We start from the raw sequence: 27992 nt of genomic DNA, 5'->3' as shown, positions 1-27992 counted from the left end.
GTCATCTGAAGCACCAAAGTGTTGGCTGATTAGGAAACCTACAATTTTTTAAAAATATATTTTTATTTCAGAGAGGAAGGGAGGAGGGAGGGAGGGGGGGAGGGGAGGGGAGGAGAGAGAGAGAGAGAGAGAGAGAGACATCAATGATGGGAGAATCATTGATCGGCTGCCTTCTGCATGCCCCCAACTGAGGATCAAGCCCACAACCCGGGCATGTGCCCTTGCCTGGAATCGAACCTGGTACCCTTCAGCCTGCAGGCCAACACTCCATCCACTGAGCCAAACCAGCTAGGGCAGGAAACCTACAATTTTTAGGAGACTTCTACTAATTGTCTACTGAGACACCAATCAGGTAGTTTGGTTAGAAACCCCTTATGAATCTTAAGTTGCCACATGTCGGAGCACAGCCATCTCTGGAGAAACATTGGCTCTCTTTAGCACTCCAGATTTTGTGTGGGTATCTTTTGTGGACAAACTTGAAACTCCAAGAACTTACTGGGATGGGGATTCTACATAATGTAGTTCTCAGTTTCTCTTTCATGCAGAGGAAAGAACACTTTCATAAGTCAAATTTTTTGTTTGTTAAACATCCTCACTCGATATTTTTTCCATTGATACTTAGAATGGAAGGTAGGGATGGAGGGAGGGAGGGAGGGAGGGAGGGAGAGAGAGAGAGAGAGACATTGATGTGAGAAAGAGACACCAATTGGTTGCCTCCCTCACATGCCCCAACCAGGGCCGGGGATCGAACGTACAACAGAGATACATGCTCTTGGCTGGTAATGGAACCTGCAACCCTTCAGTGCCCAGACTGTCACTCTAATCGGTGAGCCACACTGCCCCGGGCCACACGTCAGTTTTAAAAAGGGCACAATTTATTAGATAAACGAGCAGAGGATATGAATAGACAGAACAAAGAATATGAATAGCCTATATGTGAATAGCTTGTTCAGTCTACTTGAGGTTAAAGAAATGCAAAATTAAAATAACTTTCCTATGTAACTGGTAAAATTAAATCAATAGTATACATTATTTAGAGAATTTTGGGGGAAGGGGCTTTTTTTTTCTTTTCAAATCTTTAGAAAAGGGCTTTATTATAGTCCTGTGTATAAAGAAAATGAATGTAGACTATCTGAAAATCTACTTCTATACTGTTCATAGTCATGCTTCTAAGGAGTAGTTTATACAGATCTGGGAGGGTATGGGACATTAAAAATTTTAAATTTTAATCCCAAAAGAAGAATTTCAAAAACCCATGACAAACAATTGTTTATTAGACCAAATCAAATATAGTTAATGATAGGATAGAGTACAAGCATCAAGACAACCTAGTTTGTATTCAATGAGGATTTCCTAGTTACTAGAAACATGAAGTATAATACAACATTTTGCTACATACATAGTTTATTAATGGTGGGGTAACAATCAACCAGAGATTCTTTATTTCAAGTTCTGGGTATAATAGTATGGAAATTCCCAACTGAACAAATGTATCAGCTTTTTTTGAGTTCTAATTTTCAGACTTGTTAGGGTATTAATATATGCAACGGTGGGAGTGTGTAATTTTCTTGTGTGTGTTCCTTTACTGATAAAGTATCATTTAAAAATTTGAGCTGCTTTATCCACTCATCTGCTGATGGGCACTTGGCCTGTTTCCAAATGTTAGGTATTGTAAATATGGCTGCTATGAACATAGGGGTTCATATATCCTTTCTGATTGGTGTTTCAGGTTTCTTAGGATATATTCCTAGAAGTGGGATCACTGGGTCACACGGGAGTTCCATTTTTAATTTTTTGAGGAAACTCCATACTGTTTTCCACAGTGGCTGCACCTGTCTACATTCCCACCAGCAGTGTACTAGGGTCCCCTTTTCTCCACATCCTTGCCAACACTTACCCATTGTTGATTTGTTGATGGTAGCTATTCTGACAGGTGTGAGGTGATACCTCATTGTCATTTTAATTTTTATCTCTCTGATGATCAGTGACTTGAGCATTTTTTCATATATCTCTTGGCCGCCTGTATGTTCACTTTGGAGAAGTGTCTATTTAGGTCTTTTGCCCATTTTTAAGTTGGATTATTTGTCTTTTTGTTAAGTTGTATGAATTCCTTATATATTTCGGAAATTAACCCCTTATCAGATGTATCATTGCCAAATATGTTCTCCCATACAGTGGAATTCCTTTTCATTTTGTTGATGGTTTCTTTTTCTGTGCAGAAGCTTTTTATTTTGATGGAGCCCCATTTGTTTATTTTCTCCTTTGTTTCCTTTGCCCTAGAAGATGTATCCGTAAAGATATTGCTACGAGAGATGCCTGAGATTTTGCTGCCTATGGTTTCTTCTAGGATTATTATGGTTTCATGACTTACATTTAAGTCTTTTATCCATTTTGAGTTTATTTTTGTGTATGGTGTAATTTGGTGGTCTAGTTTCATTTTTTTGCATCTATATCTGCCCAATTTTCCCAGCGCCATTTATTGAAGAGACTGTTTTTACTCCATTGTATGCTCTTGCCTCCTTTGTCAGATATTGAGCATAACAGCTTGGGTCAGTTTCTGGGTTCTCTGTTCTTTTCCATTGATCTATATGCCTGTTCTGTGCCAGTACTAGGCTGTTTTGTAGTATAATTTGTTATTAGTATTGTGATTCCTCCAACTTTGTTCTTCTTTCTTAAGATTGCTGTGTCTATTTGGTTCCATATAAATTTTTGGAGTATTTGTTCTAGGTCTGTGAAATATGCTGTTGATATTTAATAGGGATTGCATTAAATCTATAGATTGGGTAGTATGGACACTTTAATGATGTTGATTCTACCAATTCATGAACTCGCTATTTTCTTCCACTTGTTTATAACTTCTTCCATCTCTTTTTTCAACTTCCTATAGTTTTCTGAATACGTCTTTTACCTCCTTGGTTAAGTTTATTCCTAAGTATTTTAATTTTTTTGTTGCAATAGTAAATGGGATTGTTTTTGTTTTTTTTAGTTTCTCTTTCAGAGTTCATTATTGGTATACAGAAATGCCATAGATTTCTGGGAGTTAATTTTGTATCCTGTTACATTGCTGAATTCCTTTATTAAATCTAGTAGTTTTTTGGTGGTCTTTAGGGTTTTCTTTGTACAATGTCATGTCATTTGCGAATGATGATAATAACCACTGTTAGATCTGAAGATATATAACTTTCCTGATGTCAGCTAGTTATAGTATTTGGTAATTTGGGATTATATCTGCAAATTTGAAAAAAAAAGCAATACTATATTTAATTTTCAAGTTCTGCCATTGAATCTACCAGAGAAGATTCTTCAAGCCTGGTTGCTGAACTTCAAGAAAAGCTTCAGGAAGAAAAAGCTAAGTTTTTAGAACAACTTGAAGAACAAGAGAAAAGAAAAAATGAAGAAATGCAAAATGTTCGAACATCTTTGATTGCTGAACAGCAGGTATGTTCTCCTGCCCCATTTTATTATTGTAGGTTAAAGAAAGGCAACATAAATTGCGAAATATAATTTCTTTGTGCAGCTAATGTTTTATGATATCTTAGAAGTGATTTTCCTACCTTGACCCTGTTAATATTTATTAAATACCTTCATGATGGAAAACATTTTTTTTACAAGTCATTATGTCACATGGACAGGTGCTTCAAAATGAAACAGTTTTAGATTATAAATTAGGAAATGTGAATTATGTTTCTAGTTTTTTAATTTAAATGCTATTTTTAAAAATATATATTTTTATTGATTTCAGAGAGGAAGGGAGAGGGGGAGGGAGAAAGAGATAGAAACATCAATGATGAGAGAGAATCACTGATTGGTTGCCTCCTACACATCCCCTACTGGGGATCGAGCCCGCAACCCGGGCATGTGCCCTTGACTGGAATCGAGCGTGGGGCCCTTTAGTCTGCAGGCCGACACTGTATCCACTGAGCCAAACCAGCTAGGGCTATTTCTAGTTTCTTAACTACCTATGTGATCTTAAGTACATCTCTTAATCTCTTCAAAACTCAGGTAAGTTCTTTTACAAAATTAAAGTATTTATACTAAGATGATAATCTTTAAAATTTTATTTTTCAAAATTGCATCAGCACAATTTTTATTTTTTTTACTTTTTATAATTCTTTTTTTTTTAAATACATTTTTATTGATTTTAGAGAGGAAGGGAGAGGGATAGAGAGATAGAAACATCAATGATGAGAATCATTGATTGGCTGCCTCCTGCATGCCCCCCACCAGGGATCGAGCCCACAACCCAGGCATGTCCCCTTGGCTGGAATCGAATCCGGGACCCTTCAGTCCGCAGGCCGACGCTCTATCCACTGATCCAAACCGGCTAGGGCTACTTTTTATAATTCTTATTCATGTTAGGCTGTTGGTAGATTACAGTTGATTGTTATTGAACATCGCTGATTCAGTTATTAATATTGATCAATAGTGAGTGGTAAAGCTGGTGAGATAAGTGGGGGCCAGACCATTAAGTCTGGCCATAAAGCAGATGTGCAGTGGCCATTGAAATATACAGAGATGAGATGGAGATGCGATAAAATCTCTCTTGAAATGTTACTGTGCTAACCAAGATTTAGCTAAAGACAGGAAGCTTCCAGAGGCAGGAAGATTACTAAAAGAATAGATAAAATAGCACTTGCTAATTTGTTGATCATTTTCTTTTTCCCAAATTTTGCTTTTCCTCTGACAATAAATATGTGAACAATATTATCTTTATATGGAACCAGGGAAATGCAATAACATTGTATTTACTACAGTATAGCATTTTCATTAAAACATAAACATTTGTAAATTGCACTTTTTCCCCCACATATAAATGTAACATGCAAAAATATTTGAAAGGTTATTCTTTTAGCCCTAGCTTCTGTGTGCATGCAGACAATTTTTAAAAAAATAAATTTTATTGATTTTTTTTTTTTTACAAAGAGGAAGGGACAGGGATAGAGAGTTAGAAACATCAGTGAGAGAGAAACATCGATCAGCTGCCTCCTGCACACCCCCTACTGGGGATGTGCCCACAACCCAGGTACATGCCGTTGATTGGAATCGAACCTGGGACCCTTCAGTCGGCAGGCCGACGCTCTATCCACTGAGCCAAACAGGGCAACAATTTATGTACTTATCATTTTGTCTTCCAGACCAACTTTAACACTGTTTTAACAAGAGAGAAAATGAGAAAAGAAAACATAATTAATGACCTTAGTGATAAGTTGAAAAGTACAATACAGCAGCAAGAGCGAGATAAAGGTTAGTAAAGTTTTGTAATATGATTTTTAATTCTGTTTTAAAATTAGAAAGCATTTAAGAATATTTTGTAATGCTTAATTCAACTTGGGGTGCCCTTTAGATTTGATAGAGTCCCTATCTGAAGATCGAGCTCGCTTGCTGGAAGAAAAGAAAAAACTTGAGGAAGAAGTCAGTAAGCTGCGTGGTAGCAGTTTTGTTCCTTCACCGTATGTAGCGACAGCCCCAGAACTTTATGGAGCTTGTGCACCTGAACTCCCAGGTGAAACGGAGAAGTCAGCCATCGAAACACAAGATGAAGGAAGAGTGGACTCAGCAATGGAGACAAGCATGATGTCCGTACAGTAAGTACACCTTTTTGAACTGTCTCAAATATTAGGCTTTTAAGCCACTGGTGCAGTGATGGCGAACCTATGACACGCGTGTCAGAGGTGACACGCGAACTCATTTTTTTGGTTGATTTTTCTTTGTTAAGTGGCATTTAAATATATAAAATAAATATCAAAAATATAAGTCTTTGTTTTACTATGGTTGCAAATATCAAAAAATTTCTGTATGTGACACAGCACCAGAGTTAAGTTCGGGTTTTTCAAAATGCTGACACGCCGAGCTCAAAAGGTTCGCCATCACTGCACTAGTGTAAACTAAAAGTTCTGGATGTAGGAAATATATTTAGCACTACTGGTTGATAGCTCTTATGTCTAAAAGTTGTGCCATTTTAATTCCTTAAGCTATAAACATGACAAATATTTTAATATGACTGATTGTGTGTCTTATGAATCACTCTGGCATATGTCCATAGGCTGCCAAGATAAGTGTTGCTATAGTAGTATTAAGTTGTTCTTATTTACAGGAGTGTTTAAACTTTGAGACCCATAACCTAGGAGGAAAAGGCATTACTCCAGTAGTGAATATATTCATTTTGGTGAGGGTGTATTGGGGAAAGGCAGAAGAGTTTTTTGAAAAGTAAAAATGAATGTAGATTTCTGTTTAGTTCAAAAGAAGGAACTAGAAACTGGTTAACCTTGAGACCTGGAAAGGTATGAGGCTTAAGAATGTACGTGAAAAATAGAACACATAAGTGTAATTTGAAAACGGAAAGCATAAACATCTATAGAGACCATGGCATTAGAAAACATAAATGACAGAAGCAAGTCCAAATGTATGTGAAAAATAAACTAACCTCTCTACAAAACCTGTCTGGGAAAAAAGCATCCAACTGCATTCTATGTACAAAAAAAAGCATCTAAAGAAAAATTAATATAGAACATTTGATTTAATGCAATTGAGAAAGATACATAAGGCAAATAATGAAAAAATATATAAGCCACATAAAGGTAATGGTTTAGAGAAGTTAAATAGGAAATTTTATACATAGAGAGGACACCGTTTACAACAAACAATTAATTTATAGGTGCTTTAAAATGTGACTGAATTAAATATGATTAAAACTGAAATGGAACTTTTAGAAAATATATATTTTTATTTGATTTCAGAGAGGAAGAAAGGGGGAGAGAGAGATAGAAACATCAATGATGAGCGAGAACCACTGATCGGCTGCCTCTTGCATGCCCCACACTGGGGATCGAGCCCACAACCCAGGCATATGCTCTGACAGGGAATCGAACTGTTATCTCTTGGTTCATCTCTTGGTTATCTCTTGGTCAACACTCAACCACTGAGCCACACCAGCAGGGCTAAAATGAGAACTTTTTATTATTATTATTTTTATCCTCACCCAAGGTTATTTTTCCACTGATTTTTAGAGAGAGTGGAAGAGAGAGGGAAAGACAGAGAGAAATATCGATGTGAGAGAAACCCATCTATTGGTTGCCTCCTGCATAAGTGTTGACCAGGCCCAGGGCAGGGGAGGAGCCTGCAACCAAGGTACGTGCCCTTGGCTGGAATTGAACTCAGGACCCTTCCGTCCACAGGCTGATGCTCTATCCACTGAGCCAAACTGGCTAGGGCGTAAAATGACATTTTATAGACATATTTAGGGTAGGACACTTCTTCCTCTCAGCAAAAAGTAAAAAAATAAAGCAATAGAAAAACAGTTATGAAAATTAACTACATATCCTATATAATAAAAGCCTAGGTGGCATTGCACGATGTCGTCATAAGATGGCCGCCCTCACGTCATCACAAGATGGCTGCCACAAGATGGCCAGCAGGGGAGGGCAGTTGGGAGCAAAGAGGCCGGTAGGGGAGGTCAGTTGGGGGCAACCAGTCCTGCAGGGGAGGGCAGTTGGGGGTGACCGGGCAGGCAGGGGAGCAGTTAGGGGGCAATCAGGCTGGCAGGCAGAAGTGGTTAGGGGCAACCAGGCAGGCAGGCAGGCGAGTGGTTAGGAGCCAGAAGTCCTGGATTGTGAGAGGGATGTCCGACTTCCCCTGTGGGATCGGTCCTAAACCGGCAGTCGGACATCCCCCAAGGAGTCCCAGATTGGAGAGGGTGCAGGCTGGGCTGAGGGACACCTCCGCCCCCCCCCCCCCCCCCGCATGAATTTTGTGCACTGGGCCTCTAGTCAAATTAATAAAGTCTCAAGTTGTAAATATTAATATAATTTAAATTTTCCATTTCTCTCATAATTAGTGATGTTGAGCGTCTTTTCAAATATCTGTTGGCCATGTTTATGTCATCTTTGGAGATATGTCCATTCAGGTCCTCTGCCCATTTTTTATTTGGATTATTTATTTTTTGGTGTTAAGTCAGATCACATCTGTCAGAATAGCTCACATTAATGAAACAAGTGCTGGCAAGGATGTGGAGAAAAGGGAACCCTCAGACATTGTTGGTGGGATTACAAATTAGTGCAGCCACTATGGAAAAACAGTATGGAGGTTCCTAAAAAAATTGGTTCAGTAGATAGAGCGTCGGCGTGCGGACTGAAAGGTCCCAGGTTTGGTTCTGGTCAAGGGCATGTATCTTGGTTGCAGGCTTGTACCCCGGCCCTGGTTGGGGGCGTGCCACCAAATAATGTGTCTATCTCACTTCAATGTCTCTCTCTCTCTGTCTCTCCCCCTCCCTTCCACTCTTTCTAAAATATCAATGGAAAAATATCTTCGGGTGAGGATTAATAAGAAATAAATAATAAAATAAAAGATATTATTCTAGAAAAAAGCATAAATGAATGTTTTGCTTGTAATTTCAAAAGCTTTATACGTCTAATTACAGGAGCTTTGCTACAAAGAATGTACACCATTGAAATGTACCGTAACTTAAACAGGATGCTTTCTACAATTTAGTTCAGACCCTTTAATTTTAAAGTGCTTTGTAGTAATAGTTAAATTTCTAAAATTCTTTTGAAGAATGTAAAGTCCAGAATTTTTAGACATAAACTAAAATAATTCATTGTCTCTTAGAGAAAACATCCATATGCTATCTGAAGAAAAACAGAGGATAATGCTGTTAGAACGAGTAAGTAAATTATTTTCTTTAACTGCAGTATCTTATATGTTCATTATGTGGATGCAGTTAAATATGTCTTATGCTGAAAACATACCCTGTTTATAAATTAGATCTTTTTAAAAAATATATACTTGATTTCAGAGAGGAAGGGAGAGGGAGAGAAAGACAGAAACATCAATGATGAGAGAGAATTATTGATTGGCTGTCTCCTACACACCCCACACTGGGGATTGAGCCCCCAACTCAGTCATGTACCCTCCTGGGAATTGAACTGTGACCTCCTGGTTCATAGGTTGATGTTCAACCACTGAGCCATGCCGGCTGGGGCCGATCTTTTTTTAATGGTTATTTTTGTAGTTAATATTTTGAGAAATGGCTTAACAGTTGGCAATATCATTTCAAGACTCTTATTTGTCATATGTTTCTAGTAAATGAAGTCTATATTAGAGAAAAAGGTTAGTGGTCTTTTTAAAATAACTATGTACATTAATAGTTTTATTCAATAGCTCAGAATTCATTAAAACATAAGTATGCATATTTCAAAAACAAAGCATTGAATACTTACCTGGATTGGGCAAAAATAGATTAAGTGAATGATGAAGAAAAGCGATGTGTTTTTTTTTTATAGAGATTAATTGAAATGAACATTGGCAATAAGTAGTTTCCTCCCAATTGTTTTATAGAGCACTTCTCATTCCTTTGTTTTTAAGATTTTCAGCAATTTTTTTTTCTCTTTACAAGCTTTTAAGAACCTAGTAAAAATTGTTCAGCTTTAGTTCTAACCTGCATTCATTGTTGTTCTTGCTGCTATTGAAGGGTTGCATGATCACATATCAGAATCTGGATATATCCAGATGCCTCTTCTTAGAACAGACATACCTAGCAGTCTTTGGGGATAGATCTCAGATATTTACTGCATACTTAAAAGTTCTACAAGTGATACGATTCTATTGCACATTAAACTTTTAAAATCGTTGGGTTAGGTAAATATACTAAAAATGTTCTCATTTTTTAATCCAGAAAATAATTAAAACAGTGGGAAAGGATCAATAAATAAACATTTCCCACTAACTTTTGTACTGGAACTGAAAGTAATCTGAAGTTTAAAAAATTTTGTCAATCATGTTTAGATTTGAGTAAGTACAAGGATAAACCAAACCACGGGTCTCTCTTATTTCCCCCTGCAGACATTACAGTTAAAAGAAGAAGAAAACAAGCGGTTAAATCAAAGACTGGTAAGTTTTTCTCAATTGATCCAAGTCCTCATTTTAATAAATTTATCAAAAACTTAATCTTTTTAAAAAATCTAAATAAAGTTGCGTGTGTTCTGAAAATGGATGGTCAAACTTATGTTTACTAGCAGCATATAGACCATTTGGATGATTATGGTCATCAGTTGCTATACAATTTTAGGCTTTTCTAGTCATTATTGTTGTAGTTTTTTCTTTCTCTTTTGTTTTCAAACACCACTTGAGACCCTGCATTATTCAAGATAGTGTTCAGAGGGAAATGGAAGAAATTCTGAGCATCAAAATTAAGCTTAATAAACAAAGAGAGATCTGTTCACCTTTTGTTGATTTGTATAACCAGGTTTGGGCCCACTCTGCTTGGGAAGTATACGTGTCAATCTCTTTCCCTCTGAAATTTTTAAGATTAAGTATGTAATTATAAATAAGATGTAATTCTAGCCCTGACCTGTTTGACTCAGTGGATAGAGCATCGGCCTGTGGACTGAAGGGTCCCGGGTTTGATTCCGGTCAAGGGCATATACCTTGGTTGTGGGCACATCCCCAGTGGGGGGTGTGCAGGAAGCAGCTGATCGATGTTTCTCTCTCATCGATGTTTCTAACTCTCTATCCCTTTCCCTTCCTCTCTGTAAAAAAAACAATAAAATCTATTTTTAAAAAAGATGTAATTCTATATTGTTTTTAATCCAGCCAAATTGGATTCAGAAAATAATATATTAAAAATGTAGGTAAATTTGTCCACTGAAAGTGATTGTTGAAGGAAAAGAATTATGTTATTATGAACCATATAAACTTGGACTCTTAAAAACTGGGACAGACACAGTGTGTATAACATTGAACAAAATTTTTGCAATAGGACCTAATAATTGTCACGCTTTAATTGTATAAGCTTTATGAACTGTTTGTATTTTTTGTTGTTGTTTTTAGATGTCTCAGAGCATGTCTTCAGTATCCTCAAGGCATTCTGAAAAGATAGCTATTCGAGAGTAAGTATTTTATTTATATTTTGTGGGGATATTTTTCTGTGCAAAAAATTTTACTGAACTGAATAATGTTGAATTGTATTGGTGGTGAAAAAATTTTATTAAAAAGCAAGGTTTTAGCCAAAGCCGGTTTGGCTCAGCGGATAGAGCATCGGCCTGCGGACTGAAAGGTCCCAGGTTCGATTCCGGTCAAGGGCATGTACCTGGGTTGCAGGCACTTCCCCAGTGGGGGATGTGCAGGAGGCAGCTGATCGATGTTTCTCTCTCATCGATGTTTCTAACTCTCTGTCTCTCTCCCTTCCTCTCTGTAAAAAATCAATAAAATATATTAAAAAAAAAAAAAAAAAAAGCAAGGTTTTTCACACAGCTGGTGTGGCTCAGTGGTTGAGCATCGACCTATGAACCAGGAGGTCACAGGTTCGATTCTCGGTCAGGGCACACATGCCTGGGTTGTGGGCTTGATCTCCAGTGTGGGACATGCAGGAGGCAGCCGATCAATGGTTCTCTCCCATGATTGATGTTTCTATCTCTCTCTCTCCCTCTCCCTTTTTCTCTGAAATCAATAAAAAAATATATATTTTTAGGTTTTTCTAAATGATGATTTCTTGTAACATTATGATTGAATTAGAAATGTCTCCTATTGGAGCTTTAATTATCTTTTCTCAGTGATTTGAAAGGGTGGTATCTGACTTTACCTGCCAGCTGTATGTCAAATCAAATCAATTTATGGTGTTTCAAAGATTAGAGAGAGATGAACTTTAAAAAAAGAAAGAAAACACTTCCTCAGAGTGCCCTGTCTACCTTTTTAAAAAAAATCCTCACCCCAGGTGTGAGGATATTTAGAGAGAGTGGAAGGAGGGGGAAGGGGAAGAGAGAGAGGAGAGAGAGATACACATTAATTGGTTGCCTCCTGTTGTGCCCCATCCAGCTGATCCAGATTGCCAGGGATTGAACCTGCAACTGAGGTATATGTCCTTGACTGGGAATCGAGCCTGAGGCTCTTTAGTTGGTGGGCCAACACTCTAAACCATGGTGCCAAACTGTCCAGGGCCTCACTTATCTACCTTTGACAACTCATCTTCTGGTGTTTAGCCAAAGCACTACCTTCACATCATGTTAGGTGGGCAACAGATATTTGCATGGTCAATAACTAATGAATAAAAGACTGTTGTCATTTAAAAGCTTCCTCTGTGATTTTGATGACTTATTAGGTGTAGGGCCCACTAAATTAAATTATTTTGACAACTAAGGAATCCGAGAATAACTCTGAATGGCTCTTGAGACTTCGAACATTTCTAAAAAAGACTCTGAAGAAGCAGTCACCACTTATAGCATGTTGACAAATGGTACCATTTCTTTGTTTTCTTGCTCCCTTCACCCGAAATTAGTAATTTCCATTGTTTAAACCTAATTAACAACAAAACCCTAACTCAGTTGGCTTTTCCAAGTTGAAGAGCACTGTACTTCGAAATGGAGAATAGTATACAGTGATCTCCTTGCCACTGAGACTATAACTTGCTCCCTCTGAATTTGTGTTTCTTGTTGTAAAATGAAAGCTTAGGAAGATTACCTTCTTCCTATGACTAGATGCACTGTAGTGGGTTTCTCCCCCCGCCACCTGCCATTTTTGTTCTTTCTTTATTTTTTTTATTTTTAAATATATTTTATTGGTTTTTTACAGAGAGGAAGGGAGAGAGATAGAGAGTCAGAAACATCGATGAGAGAGAGACATCGATCAGCCGCCTCCTGCACATCCCCCACTGGGGAAGTGCCCGCAACCCAGGCACATGCCCTTGACCGGAATTGAACCTGTGACCTTTCAGTCCGCAGGCCGACGCTCTATCCACTGAGCCAAACCGGTTTCGGCCCTTTTTGTTCTTTAAACAATAGATAATATTACAATTTTTATTTTTTAAAGCTTTTGGTTTCTGACAGTTGCTGGCATCATCCTTTGGACATCTTAAATAAATGACCAGCATTCCAATTAGGTGCTGGGTAGGGTAATATATATATCTCCTATATAATAAAGAGCTAATATGCTAATTAGATCGAACAGCCGAATGGCCTTCTGGACGTCCTTCTGGATGACCGGCAGGGGCTGTTAGGGCAGGCCAGGGCTGCAAGGTCCGAGCCCCTTGCACGAAATTCGTGCACTCGGGTGGCGGGGTTCTCTCAGCCTGGCCTGTGCCCTCTTGCAGTCTGGAAGCCCTCGGGAATGTCCGACTGCAGGCTTAGGCTCACTTCCGCCACTGCAGTTGCGCTTGCCAGCTGTGAGCCTGGCTTCTGGCTGAGTGGTGTTCCCCCTGTGGGAGTGCACTGACCACCAGGGGGCAGCTCCTGTGTTGAGCATCTGCCCCCTGGTGGTCAGTGTGTGTCATAGCTACTGGCCATTCCACTGTCGGGCCGAAACCGGCTCTCCGACATCCCCTGAGGGGTCCCGGATTGTGAGGGTGCAGGCCAGGCCAAGGGACCCCACCAGTGCACAATCGGGGCCGGGGAGGGGCATGGGAGGTTGGCCAGCTGGGGAGGAACCACAGGAGGGCTCCAGGGCATGTCTAGCCCATCTTGCTCGGTCCCAATTGGCCAGACCCCAGCAGCAAGCTAACCTACCGGTTGGAGCATCTGCCCCTGATGGTCAGTGCACATCATAGTGAGCAGTTGAGTGGCCTTAGCATGTCATTAGCATATTACGCTTTGATTGGTTGAACAGACAACCGGACACTTAGCATATTAGGCTTTTATTATATAGGAGATATATATGTGTGTGTGTGTGTGTGTGTGTGTGTAGTAAATGTGAAAATTATATTGCCTTTGTGATACTTTGATTATAGTTAAATATTGCAGAGTATATACTTAAAGTTTTCAGGATAGGGTGATAGTAACTTTTCAGGTCGATAATAATATTCCTTTATTTAGTTTTCAGGTGGGAGATTTGGTTCTCATTATCCTAGACGAGCGCCACGACAATTACGTATTATTTACTGTTAGTCCAACCTTATATTTTCTGCATTCAGAGTCTTTGCCTGCCCTGGATCTCAAACCAGGTGAGGGTGGTAAGTGTCAAATCCATAACTAAAATAATAAAACCTGGAATGGAGAGAATATATTACAGATTTTTATTTCTTGTCTAAATATGTCAGAATCTGTTTATAAAATCTGCAGTATCCAGGTTAATTTCCTGGATTCTATTGACAATTCTAAATCAATGTAGTTAATGCAATTGAACCAGATATCTCATATCCTAGAAGTAGCAGAATTAAAGTGTCACAATTCTTATTTAAGTACAATCTATTTATGCTTACCTGCTTGTTAATAACATTACCTTTTTTTGACAAATTATAAAATGTTTTTTCTGTCTTATTTATCATCCCGTGTTTCTACTTTATTTTTTATTAAAATGTCAATTCTTAAACATTTTTAAAGGCAAAAACAAGTTTTAAAATATACTAAATTATAATGTCTATTACCTATTATTTGTAAAAATATCTACCAAATTTAAATAATTTGCAATTTTGCTGAAGGCTTTAATGAGATGCATCTATGGACTAGTGATTTCTGAGTCTGATGTACTGAACTATTTTCAGCAATCAGGTATAAATCTTCTAAAATAATTTCTAGACTACTGAATAGTCTAGCCCAAAATCAGGCTCAAAATAAATAGCTCTTTGCTGCCACAAGCTATTTTGTGTCCCGCCTGTCCCCCCCCCCCCCCCCCCCCAACACACACACACACTTTTATCTAGTACATATTTTCCTTCCTCAAAATAAGAGAAAGCTGACGAAGGGGCAGGGGATTATTTTGCCAGTGACCTGCTGTCACTATACTGACCAATAGTAAGAAGCATTTTCTTGCCAGCCCAGTGTCCATCTAGGGAGGGAAGAGAATGTACGTGTATCCTACTCCACTCCTTCTCACACTGATTTTTTAATGATGGGTGGTACTTGTCCTCACGTCTAGCTCCTTCTGTTCCCAGTCCTTAAGACAGGCTTTTGTTTGATTTGGGAAAACCATTGTCTGTGTTTCTGTGTGTCAGCCTGCTGCTTGGCTGCATTCCTCTTCAGAGCTATTCCTGTTCTCTCATTCATTTATATTTGCATTTTTCTGCCCCCTAGAGTTAATGAATATAAAATTTGAGATGCAATTGTGTTAGGACAAAGAATTCACATTCTGTAGTAGTTCTGCCTATGGTTTTAACTGATTGTTTTTGGATATACACTCATTAGCGGGCCATGATTTTTGTATTTTAAAAGCCGGTGGGAAAAAGTATTCACCATTTAGAAGGAAAGTTTTTCAGTGTTAGGCTCATGGAACAGTGGTAACGTAATTATTCAATGAGCAGGAGCCCCAGCCAAGCTGGGTCTCTTCTCATCTTCATCCCCGCTGGCCCCAGAGGGAGAGCAATAATTAGGCTGGAGTGGACACAGCTCTAAATAGTGCTGGACAAAGTGGTCGGGGAGGGGTCCCCTTTATGCCCTGTCACTTTTCCATTTTTTCTGTTACTTGGAAGAATTCTAAAAGCACAGGATGATACTCTGGGATACTTCACCTCAATAGAAAAACAAGAATGTATGTGTACTTAGATGCTGTTTCTATTTGGAATGATAACCTGGTCAAATACCAGTTTCTGAAGTAGGCCAGCATCACAATCACTCCGCTGTGGCTGTTGGTGGTGGATTACATAGAATGTCCATAAATACGTGCATTTCTCATGTAACCATGAGAAATGAGTGGGCTTTGTACCTTGAAAACAATGAGCTTGATATTTTCTTCTGTGTTTTTTTGTAGTTTTTTGCTTTTTATTTAAGCTTTTCATTTGAAATTTTTTTTTTTAAATTTATCATAAAGTAGCATAGGTATAGTGCAAAAAAAACACAACCATATATATACCTTTACTCATGTTCACCTTTTGTTACCATTTTCCCCCATTTCTATTATTTCTATACGTGTATGTCTAATGTACAAATACAAAAATATATACAGTGTTTTATGTGCACATTGTTGTTTCCAGAACCATATGAAGCGAAGTTATATCATGGTTCTTTATCTTTAAATATTTTCAATGTGCATATCCAAAGGACAGGGAGGGAATTCAGTTTTTAAATTTTGTATACTTGGATTCACAGTGCACATTATAATTTTAAAGGCACTTAAAGTCTTGCAGAAAATAATTTAACGGTCTTTTTAAAAAAAATGTATTTTTTATTGATTTCAGAGAGGAAGGGAGAGGGAGAAAGACTTAGAAACATCAATGATGAGAGAGAATCATTGATTGGCTGCCTCCTGCATGCCGCCTACTGGGGATCAAGCCTGCAACCTGGGCATATTCCCTTGACTGGAATTGAACCTGGGACTCTTCAGTCCGCAGGCCGATGTTCTATTATCCACAGAGCCAAACCGGCTAGGGCAACAGTCTTAATTTACCATGGTACTCCCATCCTCCTTATGCCCTCCCCGCCCACCCCCACCCCCCTTTTTTTCTGGTGAGGATTATGAGCAGGGGATATAGTACCCCTGTGCCACTGTCCTAGGGGTGTGTGGACTAGCAGAGTGTTTTTATGTCTGAGACAGTGGGACTTTTTAGTTCTCATTCATAAAACATAAGCATTTCATTTTAGAATGAGTCTTTTCATAAACGATGAATTATCGGAAATGCTATATTACAGCATTTATAGTATTTTTCACATCCTGTGGTCTAGGGCAGGGGTGGGCAAACTTTTTGACTCGAGGGCCACTTAAACTGGACCGGAGGGCCGGAACGAAAGCATGGATGGGGTGTTTGTGTGAACTAATATAAATTCAAAGTAAACATCATTACATAAAAGGGTACGGTCTTTTTTTTTTTTTTAGTTTTATTCATTTCAAAGGGGCCGGATCCGGCCCGCGGGCCGTAGTTTGCCCACGGCTGGTCTAGGGGCTTCTCTGTCTTTCTGTTATGTGATAGTCTCTATGTATGTACATTTCTGATGGTTTTTCAGGATATCTTTTTTTTTTAATTTAATTTACTTTTTATTTTTTTTAATTTTATTTTCTTGTTTAAAGTATTACAAATAGTAGTACATATGTCTCCTTTTTTTCCCCATTGACCTTCCCCCGGCCTCCCCTACCCCCCGGCAAGGATATCTTTTATTTATATTTATGGGATACAAACTAATTTTGGCTTCTCTTGGGAATCTCAAAGACTTTCGAAACAGATAATTTATTGGCCAAAGAACTTTTGAATTCAACTTTTTATGAGAATTTCTGATGAATTGAAAGAGAATGAGTATTAGTTTGTCACACTTGGGCTCCAGAGGGCAAGCCTTTTCATTCCATTTCCTCCCACATTTTCTACCTCCCCTTTGCTCAAGCACCACCCTGTAGACTTGCCAGTTATTTATTGTGCACTGACTGTGTTCACCCTTCCATGCACTGTGGGTACAGACGGGAGAAAGGTGCAGTTCCTGCCCCTGAGCATTGGAGTTAAAAGCAGTGCCTCTCAAAAAGCAGAGCTTTTCTTAGAATCTAGAAAATAAGTTTTGCCTGCATAACGTGGCCTGTTTTCAGAATGGAAAAGGTCATCTTAGCACTTTCAGTAGATGGCACTGTTGAGCTAACTTAGAGAATTTCTAGATTTGTTTGTAATTTATACTTAGATTATTTGTATATCTTTAATTTTGTTAGTTCTGTGATTTGACTTACCACCTATATTTAATGAATAAATGAAATCAAAATTACCTGTTGAAAAGTAGACTGAATTCAGTGTTGTTTTGAAAATGGTTACACATTTTCGTGATTTCAGCAGTCTTGCATTAGTCTGTTTTGATTCTGACAATTACGTTTTATGGTAATTATAACTGCGCTTTTAAAAAGAATCTAATCTCTTGATTTAATAGCTTCAGGTGTATCTAGAAGACCCTGGGTTCTTGGAAAAGTAATGGAAAAGGAATACTGTCAAGCCAAAAAGGTAAAAACTATATCATATGTTATAAACCTAGGAATTATGTAGAAAATTCTTACACTACTTTATATAGAAATCTTGCATAGTGCTGTCTTGGTCTTTTCGCTCTGTTGAGTGAGACCTTTAATGGGAACCTAACTGCTGATTAAAAGTGAATCTATTTATAAATAGAGTGATATTTTCTTATTTTCATACTCTACTCCCATTGAAGTATAATATTGATGGCTAAAAATGCACCTGACTGTCATATCAGCAGTGCCAGTACAACACAATCAGTGAAATCTAGTGAACATATTTCCTAACTCTGTAATTTTGGGCTCCTTTGCTCCAAAACACTAATAGAACTTAAATTGTGTAGTATTGAAGTTTCTTTGATACTTTAAAATAATGATTTATGGCTCACTTTGTACTATATTCTTCATCAATACTAGTGGCTCAATATATTTTCACTGGTGAGGGGAAGATCTTGTGTAGTGTGACAAAGAGCCCCCCCTCCCGCCAATACTCTAGCATTGAGTAGGATGATATGATGGCACCTGTGTAATTTGGTTTCTTTTTTTCTTAGGCACAAAACAGATTTAAAGTTCCTTTGGGAACAAAGTTTTACAGAGTGAAAGCTGTGTCGTGGAATAAGAAAGTATAACTTGGAAGAAATTAATACATTCTGTGACATTTTCCTGATTTATCCTACAGTGTTCATTCATCACTCCAAAAACAGCAAGCCATCTTTTTATACAAAAGTCAGCGTGACAATATGCTTCATTGGTGTACATCATTTACTTTTTAACTGGCTACATACCCTTTAGAACAATAAATTTAACAAGACATTTGGCTGAATTAAAATGGTTTTGGTTTTGGTTTTGTTTTTATCCAAATGAAATGCGGACCAAACTAGTTCATTTCTCAAAGGGCATACCCTGTGCATTGTGGCTTATGATTAGCCATATTAATTGCCTGTTACATATACATTAGCTTGAACTTAGATAGTAAATGTTAGTTGTTATTACCAGCATTTGTCCTTTTGTGAAATCAGTATCAAAAACTTGCACTCTGAACACATTCTTTATAAAATGTATAAATTCTTCAAAACTATTTAAAGAAAGAGGAGTGTTATTGCATGCAGATAATCATAATTTTGAGTTTGCCTCTGTAGATTACTAAAGCAAATTGTTTCATTTATTTTTTTAATGCCCTTTGATGTTTCAAAACAAAAAGGAACTCAATTTGATTGATTGATTTTTAAGATCAGCCATAATTATCAGTCTTTAAAAGCACTTTCAACAGATCGGTCTCTTGGGTTCTAAAGGGAAGAGTCTGTGCTATTGACACTTTAAATGCAGCACGGAAACCTTCCCAACATCTTTATTATTCTGTTAAGAATAATTATATTGATGAAATTATAATTCATGGTTCCGTTTCAGAAAAAACATATTCATTGTACATTAACTGTTTAGAGGTCATTTAAATAACAAAATATTGTATTGTAAAAGACATGTAGAATTTTAAAACAATAAAGATTTGAACCTGTAAATGTGTGTGCCTTTTAAGAAGGATACCTTTTTAATATATTTGAGTGCTTGCAGGATATGGGAAAAACTTGTTCTGTATTATATCAAAAGAAACATGTTAATTACAAAAATGTTCTTTAATTATATACTATGTAACAGGGTAAAACAGTGTTATGTAGAATAGAGTTGTGTAAACTAAACTAGAATTTTAAACAAATTGCCATGGAGCAAAGGTATTTAAATAAGTTAGTTGAGTTGGATGAGACTTGTTTCAGGTTTGTTGCTATAGAGAACAATAAATAAAATGATTTTTCCCCCAGAAAATATTTAATTTCTTCATAAAAATAAGTTAAATATTTTTTTAAATATGTATGTCTAATAGTACATAAAATGGAATAAACACCATAGTGTATAGAAAACTGAATTTGACATATTAATGAATAAATGAACAAATGACTTAACATGTTTCTATTTAATCCTTTCATGACATCTTAATGCAAAGAGTACCAAAGCAATAAATTCCTTAATATACAGAGTGGTTTTTAAAAGCAGATTTTTTGGGTCTAATTGAATCTTTTAGTCGGGCCATTTTTACTTAATTGGAGCCCTTCAAATGTAATATGTGGTCATTGTGCTGTGGAGTTACAGTGGGCTGACACATGATGTCACATCCATCACTTCGTTAATGCTGCTCTTTAATTTTGTAGCTTATAGTTTTTCTTATGCCCATCTTGTCAGTGTTCACATATACATTTATAAAGCAGAAAGGCAATGCAGTTTTCTTAACAAAGAAAAAAAAATGAGCCCTAGCCAGTTTGGCTCAGTGGATAGAGTGTTGGCCTGCGGACTGAAGGGTACTGGGTTCGACACTGGTCACGGCACATGCCTGGGTTTCAGGCTCCATCCCCAGTAGGGGGCATGCGGGAGGCAGCCAATCAATGATTCATCATTGATGTTTCTATCTCCTCCCTATTGATGTTTCTATCTCCTCCCTCCCTGAAACCCATCTTTTCTTTATATATAAAGGCCTAAGTGACAGTTCAGTAGCTATGACATGCACTGACCACCAGGGGGCAGATGCTCAATGCACAAGCATGGAAACCTGGAACAGACTGATGAATCTCAGAGGGAAGGGGGCGGGGAGGGTGGGAAGAGATTAACAAGATCTTATATGAATACTAGAGGCCTGGTGCACAGGTGGGGTCCCTCAACTTTGCCTGCACCCTCGCAATCTGGGAACCCCTCAGGGGATGTTGGACTGCCTGTTTCGGCCCAATTCCCCCAGGGCAGATAGAGGGACCCCACTGGTGCACAAATCGGTGCACCGGGCCTTTAGTAAAATAAAAATTCATAAAAAAGAAAGCAAATGAAACCTGGAAATCAGAACTCATCAATTGTATCCTTACCTTTGGGTGATAAAGGAAAATGTACTGAGAGCTCTGGCATCAGAATGTTTGCATTCTAGGTCTAGCTATAACTTGACTTCGGGCAAGTTGCATAAACTCTGAACCCAGTTTTCTCATGTATGAAATTGTGTTATAATAGGACCAACTTCATAGGGTTATTTTGAAGATTAAGTGATAAAAATTACAAATCTAAAGTGCTTCAAACAATTTCTAAAAACAGGCTACTCAGAAAACAGGAGCTATTGTAAAACTTTTTAAAAATCTGAATTTCACTATTCAGGTTCTAATAGAAATGTTTTCATTGTTAAAAGGATGGATATTTAAATCATGTTTCACTGCAAAGTAAATGAGGTATATGTAAATTGTGTGAATAGTTTACTTATTTTGGCAAATATGCCTGGATATATACTAAGAAGAAATAAGCAAAAATTAAACTTTTACTTGCATTTACTTTAAAAATTACCATGGTGTAAAAACAAATTTAGTATGCACCTAAGCCTTTGTCTTATTTCCCAGTTTTGCCACTTAGAGATGATACTACTTGGCCATTTTTATCTTATGTTCCAAATTATATGACCATACTACTGTTTCTTGATAACAATTTACATTATTGACTTTCTCTTTTTTTATATTTATAAGAGAATGTTTATGTGGTTAATCACAGGTATAAAAAGTAATTCCCAGAAGTTATAGAGGTAAAGGAGGGGCCCTCGGAGCTCGGGAGTGAGGCAGCTAATGGTAACCTGCTTGGGGCCGAGAAAGGCACGGGTGTTCCCCGGGAGGAAGAGCCCTCTGGGTCCTCCATCCTAAGGGTTTTAAGGGCGGAGATCGCAATAGAATATTCGGCAGTTTTCCAGGTGTGTCCTTTCAGGGTTATGGTCTCCACTGGTTGATGGGCTAGCACGAGGGCAGGGGGTCATTATTCAATGCAGCTGGTCCTGAGGTCAGCCTCGGGGTCACTGGTCTGATTTTGCTGCTTTTCTGGACCTGGAACTGAAATACAACTTCCCATCCTGACTGGCACAGTCGAGGCTGTGGGGTGCAGCCGAATGCTGGGGACGGCTGCCAGCCATCCTCCGACAGCGGTTGGCTTCGGACGCGCTGCGGCATCTCAAGGCCTTGGGCCTGCTTCTCGGAGTCCCCACTCGCCAAGCTCCCGATCAAGAGGAGCAGCCACTGCTTGGCCTGGGTGGTCCGACGTTAGAGACGTGCGCCCGGCCTGTGGCTGTGGCCACCCCTCCAGCTGAATGAGGGTGTGGCCGTGCACCTCCTTGCGGTGAAGGTCTACGTCCTCCTGCTCCTCTTCCACGTAAAGTCCCAGTGGGAGGTAAGTGTTCAGGCACAGTCCCCGGCGGCTCCTCGCTGCAAGCCCTGTGTCCATGTTCTCTTTTTCATGAGGTATGAAGATTTAATTATGTCATAAGAACTTTCTTGGCTACTTCTGTTAACTTTCTAGTTGGTTCATTAGCATTTACATTATGACCCTCTGACTCAGTGGTTCTCAACCTCGGCTGCACATTAGAATCACCTGGGAATCTTTGTAAAATCCTGATTTCTGGGACTCATCCTCCGGAAATTCTGTTTCTTTGTTACTAATGTTGTGGCCCCACCCCATAACAAAGAAACAGAATTTCCGGAGGATGAGTCCCAGAAATCAGGACTTTAAAAAGATTCCCAGGTGATTCTAATGTGCAGCCGAGGTTGAGAACCACTGGTCTAAATATTGTCTGCTGAGCCAAGTCCTGAACTGTGACTACATTTCTTGTCTTGTACAGTTCATGGTCTTTATTTGAAGCTTTTCTGTTGTTTTCAGTGCTGTTGTTGTGTAATTACCATAGCTTTAATCTTTTCAGATGCTCCTTCACATTTTATTCTATCAAGGCACATTTTCCTCGGAGACCTCATCTTGGAAACATTAGCTCTTCTGCTTCAAACTAATCATTGCTTTCTAAGTCTCCTATATCACATTCTAGCATTTTTTGTTAGAAAGCCATTGTTTCTTTTGTTTTTTTAAAAAAATATATTTTATTGATTTTTTACAGAGAGGAAGGGAGAGAGATAGTTAGAAACATCAACGATTGAGAAACATCGATCAGCTGCCTCCTGCACATCTCCCACCGGGGATGTGCCCGCAACCAAGGCACATGCCCCTGACTGGAATCGAACCCGGGACCCTTCAGTCCGCAGGCCGATGCTCTATCCACTGAGCCAAACCCGTTTCAGCAGAAAGCCATTGTTTCTTGTTTCTCTTGCTGGAGCTTATGATCCTAGGGAAAAAATAGTAGAAAATAAATTTTCTGAATCTCTGCTAATATAACAAATAGGCTCACACTTGACAGTTAATTGGATATAGAATTTTTCAGAAATTAACTCCATTGTCTTTTACTTTCCAAGTTATTGTGAAACAAATGCCATTTTATTTGTGTTCTCTATAGTTTTTAGCCCACGTCTATGTTCTCCGGAAATTTTTAAGAGCTTTTTAGACCTAGAACTATAAAATGGCATGATAATGTCTTGCACTTCTCTGCCTCCTTTCTTGCTGTTAATCAGTGAATCTTTTCAACCTAAGGATACACGTCATGTAGGGGAAGTTTTATACTTGATTGATTTTAGAGAGGAGGGAGAGGGAGAGATAGAAACATCAGTGATGAGAGAGAATCATTGATCGGCTGCCTCCCCTGACTGGGAATCAAACCATGACCTTCTGGTTCATGGGTTGAAACTCAACCACTGAGTCACTGCCTGGAGGCTAAAGCAAAAAGCAATTAGCATAAAAATGCAAAAAGAAACATTGGAAGGCCAATGGACTTTGTTATTAAGCAGGACTGAAAATCAGCATAAAACTATCCTGCTGTGGGCGCAATGGCTCAAGGCAATTTCCTGACCTGATAATTCTTACATTGTTTACCAAACTTTACCTTTGATCTGCCTGTATGCATTGCTAAAGGGCAAATGTGTATTCAAGTAAATAAAAAGTGAACCAGGCCAGAACTCAGGGTGCCTCTTCTGGAAAGAGGTCTCCACCTGCCGCCCAGTGCCTTCTAAATTCATATTTCTTGTGTAGGATTTTCATCTGTGCGCCAGCCCCTCCTTCAGATCCCAAACCTGGTCTTGCAGGTCATGGCAAGTCACACCACCTGGGCTAGGGGAAGTCTTAAAATTTTCTCTTTATTTCTCAACTGTATGTTCAACCTTTTAGAACTCCATTTCCCTTGTATTCTGAGTTCCTATTTTCTATCTGATTGATAAACTTTGGTCTTTTCTGAGAGTTTTCTCAATTTTAAACCATTTCATTGAATTTTTATGTTGACAATTATGGTTATAACTTTCAAGAGTGCTGATTATCTTTCGTGATAGGGTCCATTATCTTTTCACATTTCTCTGAAGATATAATTTGTTTTTCTTTCGTTCTCTTTTATGTCCTCTATTGTCTCCAAGGCATTTTTTTCTTACTAATTTTGTTTTTATTCCATGTCAGAAGTGCTCCTGAATTGTCTGGTGTTCCTTGTTTATCCTCAGTTTCAAGAGTGAGGCATTAAACAGCTGATGTCCAGTTCTGTTTTAAATCCCTCCTGTACCTCTATCAGGAAAATAGAGAAAATTTTAAAAACTTTATAAAATATTGGAAATCACCTGGCTCACCTCACTCTTTTTTTACTATAAGGTGAACAATCTTGATTTCTTTTTATGGATATAAATGGTGTTTGAAAAATTGGACAGATATGTACAAAAAAATAAAGCTAGACACGTTCTTACCATATTTTTAGATTATAGAAAACTCCAAATATACTAAAGTAGAGGAATTGTATAGTGTAAAGAATGCCTAGTATTCACCACCCAGATTTAGTAATCATGCTTTCTCTATCTTCACCCATTTCCCTCTGTTCCTGAGTTATTTTGAAGCAAAGTTTAGTCGCTTAGTCACTGGCTCTGTAATAGGCCCAGGGCAGAGGTCATTTTGATGGGGAGCACAGAGAGTTCACTGGTGATGGGAGGGTGGAGAACCAGGCTCAGAAACAGAATTGGGGAACTTGAGAGGTCTCGGTAGCAGACTTGTGAGAGCCCAGCCGCTGGCATAACCAAGTGGCATATCCTTTGTCCCTCTGTTCTGCTTGAGGTTCTAGGGAGGCGGTAGGATTGTCCTAAGTGTGGCCCTCTGTCCTGCCTTGGCCAGGGGAGGCTCCACAACTTGACTCACAGTTGTACTGACACTGCTCAGGGGGGTGAGGTGATTCTCCTGAACTATTTGGGAATAAGGACGGGCAAGCCAAAGGGCTACAGGGAGAGCGGAAGTAGTCCTGGTGACAGCTTCCCGCTTCACGGAGGCATTTAAGAAAAATATGGAATGAAAAACTGAGGAACACGTTTAAATAAATATTTTTTAAAATTTATTTCAGAGAAGAAGGGAGACAGAGAGACACACACACACACATCGATGAGAAACATTGATCAACTGCCTCTGCAAGTTCCACACTGGGGATCGAGCCCGCAACCTGTGCCCTGACTGGGACTCGAACCATAACGTGGTTCATAGGTCGATGCTCAACCACCGAGCCATGCTGGCTGGGCTGGAGGGACACTTAAAAAAAAAAAGTAATGGCTGAAGGTAAAATGGCAAGAAAAAGAGCTGAATACTGTAATGAAATGATGATAGAATTAAACTTTTTTTTTTTTTTTTAACAATCTGGCCATGCATTCAAATTTTAGTCTTTTTCCTTACATTAATTACGAACAGCTAATTTGATGTGACTTGTGTTATCTTGCCATTTCTTAATTATTATTATTATTATTTTTATTTAATATATTTTATTGATTTTTTACAGAGAGAAAGAGAGAGAGATAGTCAGAAACATCGATGAGAGAGAAACATCGACCAGCCGCCTCCTGCACATCCCCCACGGGGGATGTGCCCGCAACCCAGGTACATGCCCTTGACCGGAATCGAACGTGGGACCTTTCAGTCCACAGGCCGACGCTCTATCCACTGAGCCAAACCAGTTTCGGCCATTTCTCAATTATTGATTCAAATTCTGAAAGAACAGACTTTTCAAAATAAGCTTTTTATTTTAGAATAATTTCAGTGGCAAAGATAGTATAGATTTCCCATATATACCCCTCAGGTGGTTTCCCCATCACTAAAATCTTACACCACCATTTGTCAGACTAAAAAGTTAGTATCAGTACTTACATTACTGTTAATTTAATTGCAGTCTTCATGTAGCTTTCACCCGATTTTTCGTGTCTTCTTCATGTTTTAGGACCCAGTAAAAGGTACCACATTGCATCTCGTTATCATGGCCCCATCTGGCCTGTGACTCAGTCCTTTTCTCTCATGATCCTGACAGTCTTGAGGAGGAGCAGCCTGGTGCCCTACAGAATGTTGCCAACCTGGGTTTGTCTGATGTTTTTCTCAAGGTTAGACTGGAGTTGTCGGCATTTGGATCGAAGACCACAGAGATTAAGTGCCCATCATCTCAGGGAACGTATCACATCCCAGACACCCCAGATGATGTGCACCGTCATCACTGCGTACGCTGGTGTTTTCCAGGTCTCTCCACTGCAAAAATCACCATTTCCCCCTTTGTCTAGTATTTGGAAACAAGACACTAGTCCATGCTTAAGAGGTGGGATGGCGATTAAGCTCCACCTCTCGGATAAGGGAATATCTACATTATTTTGAATTCTTTTATAAGGAGGAGTGTGAGAGAAGACTTTATAATTCCATTTTTTTGTTTTAATATTTAGAAAATGTTATATGTTTTGAGAATCTAGGCATTTGCCCAGTGGCCTCTGTGACCCTTTCAGACCTCATCTCCATCAATGTCTAAACACTGTGTTTAAAAAAGTTAAAGCCCTAGCCGGTTTGGCTCAGTGGACAGAGCCTCGGCCTGCTGACTAAAGGGTCCCAGGTTCGATTCCGGCCAAGGGCACATGCCTGGGTTGTGGGCTCGATCCCCCTAGTTGGGGGAGTGCAGGAGGCAGCCAATCAATGATTCTCTCTTATCATTGATGTTTCTATCTTTCTCCCTCTCCCTTCCTCTCTGAAATCAATAAAAAATTATATATATATATATAAATAAATATATAAAATTATATATAAATATATATATAAAGTTAAATTCATCAATAGTTTAAGGTCATTCAACATTATTTGTTATTGTTATTAAATGACTCATTAAGTATTTATTATGGGTCATGTTTAAATGATACCATAAGAAGTGGCTAGAGTTGAAGAATACAACCTTCTGTAAGCACCAGAACAATGAATCTGGCTTACTTTTGGCAGAAACACGTTGACAGGTTGGTACATTGTAGGTCATCCCATAAAACACTGTTCATTGGAGAAGTCTGCCTGAGGTATTGCCTCTCCTCAGTCATGACACAGTCCACACTGCAAGAACCCTAGTTTATGACTTTTTGTTGTTGTGAGGATATTTTTTCCATTGATTTTTAGAGAGAGAGGAAGGGATTTCTAGAGAGAGAGAGAGAGAAACATTGATGTAAGAGAGACACATTGATTGCTTGCCTCCTGCATGAGCCCAACCAGGGCCTGGGATGGAGCCTGTACATGCCCTTGATCAGAATCAAACCTGGGACCCTTCAGTCCATGGGCCAATGCTCTATCCACTGGGCCAAACTGGCCAGGACATGACTGTTTTCATTACAGTTTTTCTTATTTAACAGATGGGGAAAGCCAAGGAACCATCTACAATGACCTCTTGTCAGTCAGAGAAAGGAGAACGTTGTTATAACTAAAACTATAAATTGTGTCTAATTTGCCTGTGTCTGGGCCTTGGCGGTTTTGTCAGCCTTGAGGAGGATCTCCTGGCCATTCCCGCACTCTCAAGGCTGGTCACGCAAGGTCCTTGCCCGGCTGGAATGACCAGCAGATTCACTGATGAGCACATGGACAAAAATCAGTGTTTCTTTTAAAATAATTCTTTATTGTTGAAAGTGCTACACATGTCCCCTCTCCCCCCTATTGGCCCCCTCCAGCCTGGCCCTGTCCCCTGCCCCAGGCCTTCAGCTCCCTATTGTCTGTGTCCATATCTGCATACAAGGTCTTTGGTTGAAAAATCAGTGTTTCTCCTGCATGCTGAGATTGGGCAGAAATGGAGTGTGGTGTTCCAGTAGCCAGCCAGGGTAATCAGGCATCAGGTTTGGCGAATCCACTGAAGATGAAATACAAATACTTGCCTTTAAGTTTTTAAATGCATCTCATGCTTAGCCCCGTGTGTGACAGAGCAAGCAAGCCGTTAG

General features: G+C 38.9%; 1 protein-coding gene across 1 annotated transcript in view; it reads left to right on the top strand.

Moving 5' to 3' along the window:
* The window catches only part of RB1CC1 (RB1 inducible coiled-coil 1), a 68629-nt gene extending 48778 nt beyond the window's left edge, over positions 1–19851 (top strand). The window contains exons 16-24 of the mRNA XM_081111411.1: positions 3273–3438; positions 5136–5244; positions 5345–5585; positions 8605–8659; positions 9838–9885; positions 10825–10883; positions 13797–13933; positions 17754–17824; positions 18384–19851. Coding sequence (XP_080967537.1) covers positions 3273–3438; positions 5136–5244; positions 5345–5585; positions 8605–8659; positions 9838–9885; positions 10825–10883; positions 13797–13933; positions 17754–17824; positions 18384–18461 — 964 coding nt within the window. The 3' untranslated portion in view covers positions 18462–19851. The remainder of the gene's footprint in view (positions 1–3272; positions 3439–5135; positions 5245–5344; positions 5586–8604; positions 8660–9837; positions 9886–10824; positions 10884–13796; positions 13934–17753; positions 17825–18383) is intronic.
* The last annotated feature ends 8141 nt before the right edge of the window (positions 19852–27992 follow it).

The sequence above is a fragment of the Myotis nattereri genome, assembly GCF_964212035.1.
Source record: "Myotis nattereri genome assembly, chromosome: 17".
Taxonomy (NCBI): domain Eukaryota; kingdom Metazoa; phylum Chordata; class Mammalia; order Chiroptera; family Vespertilionidae; genus Myotis; species Myotis nattereri.
The sequence above is the reverse complement of the archived record's forward strand: the minus strand, read 5'-3'. Positions and strand labels throughout refer to the sequence as shown.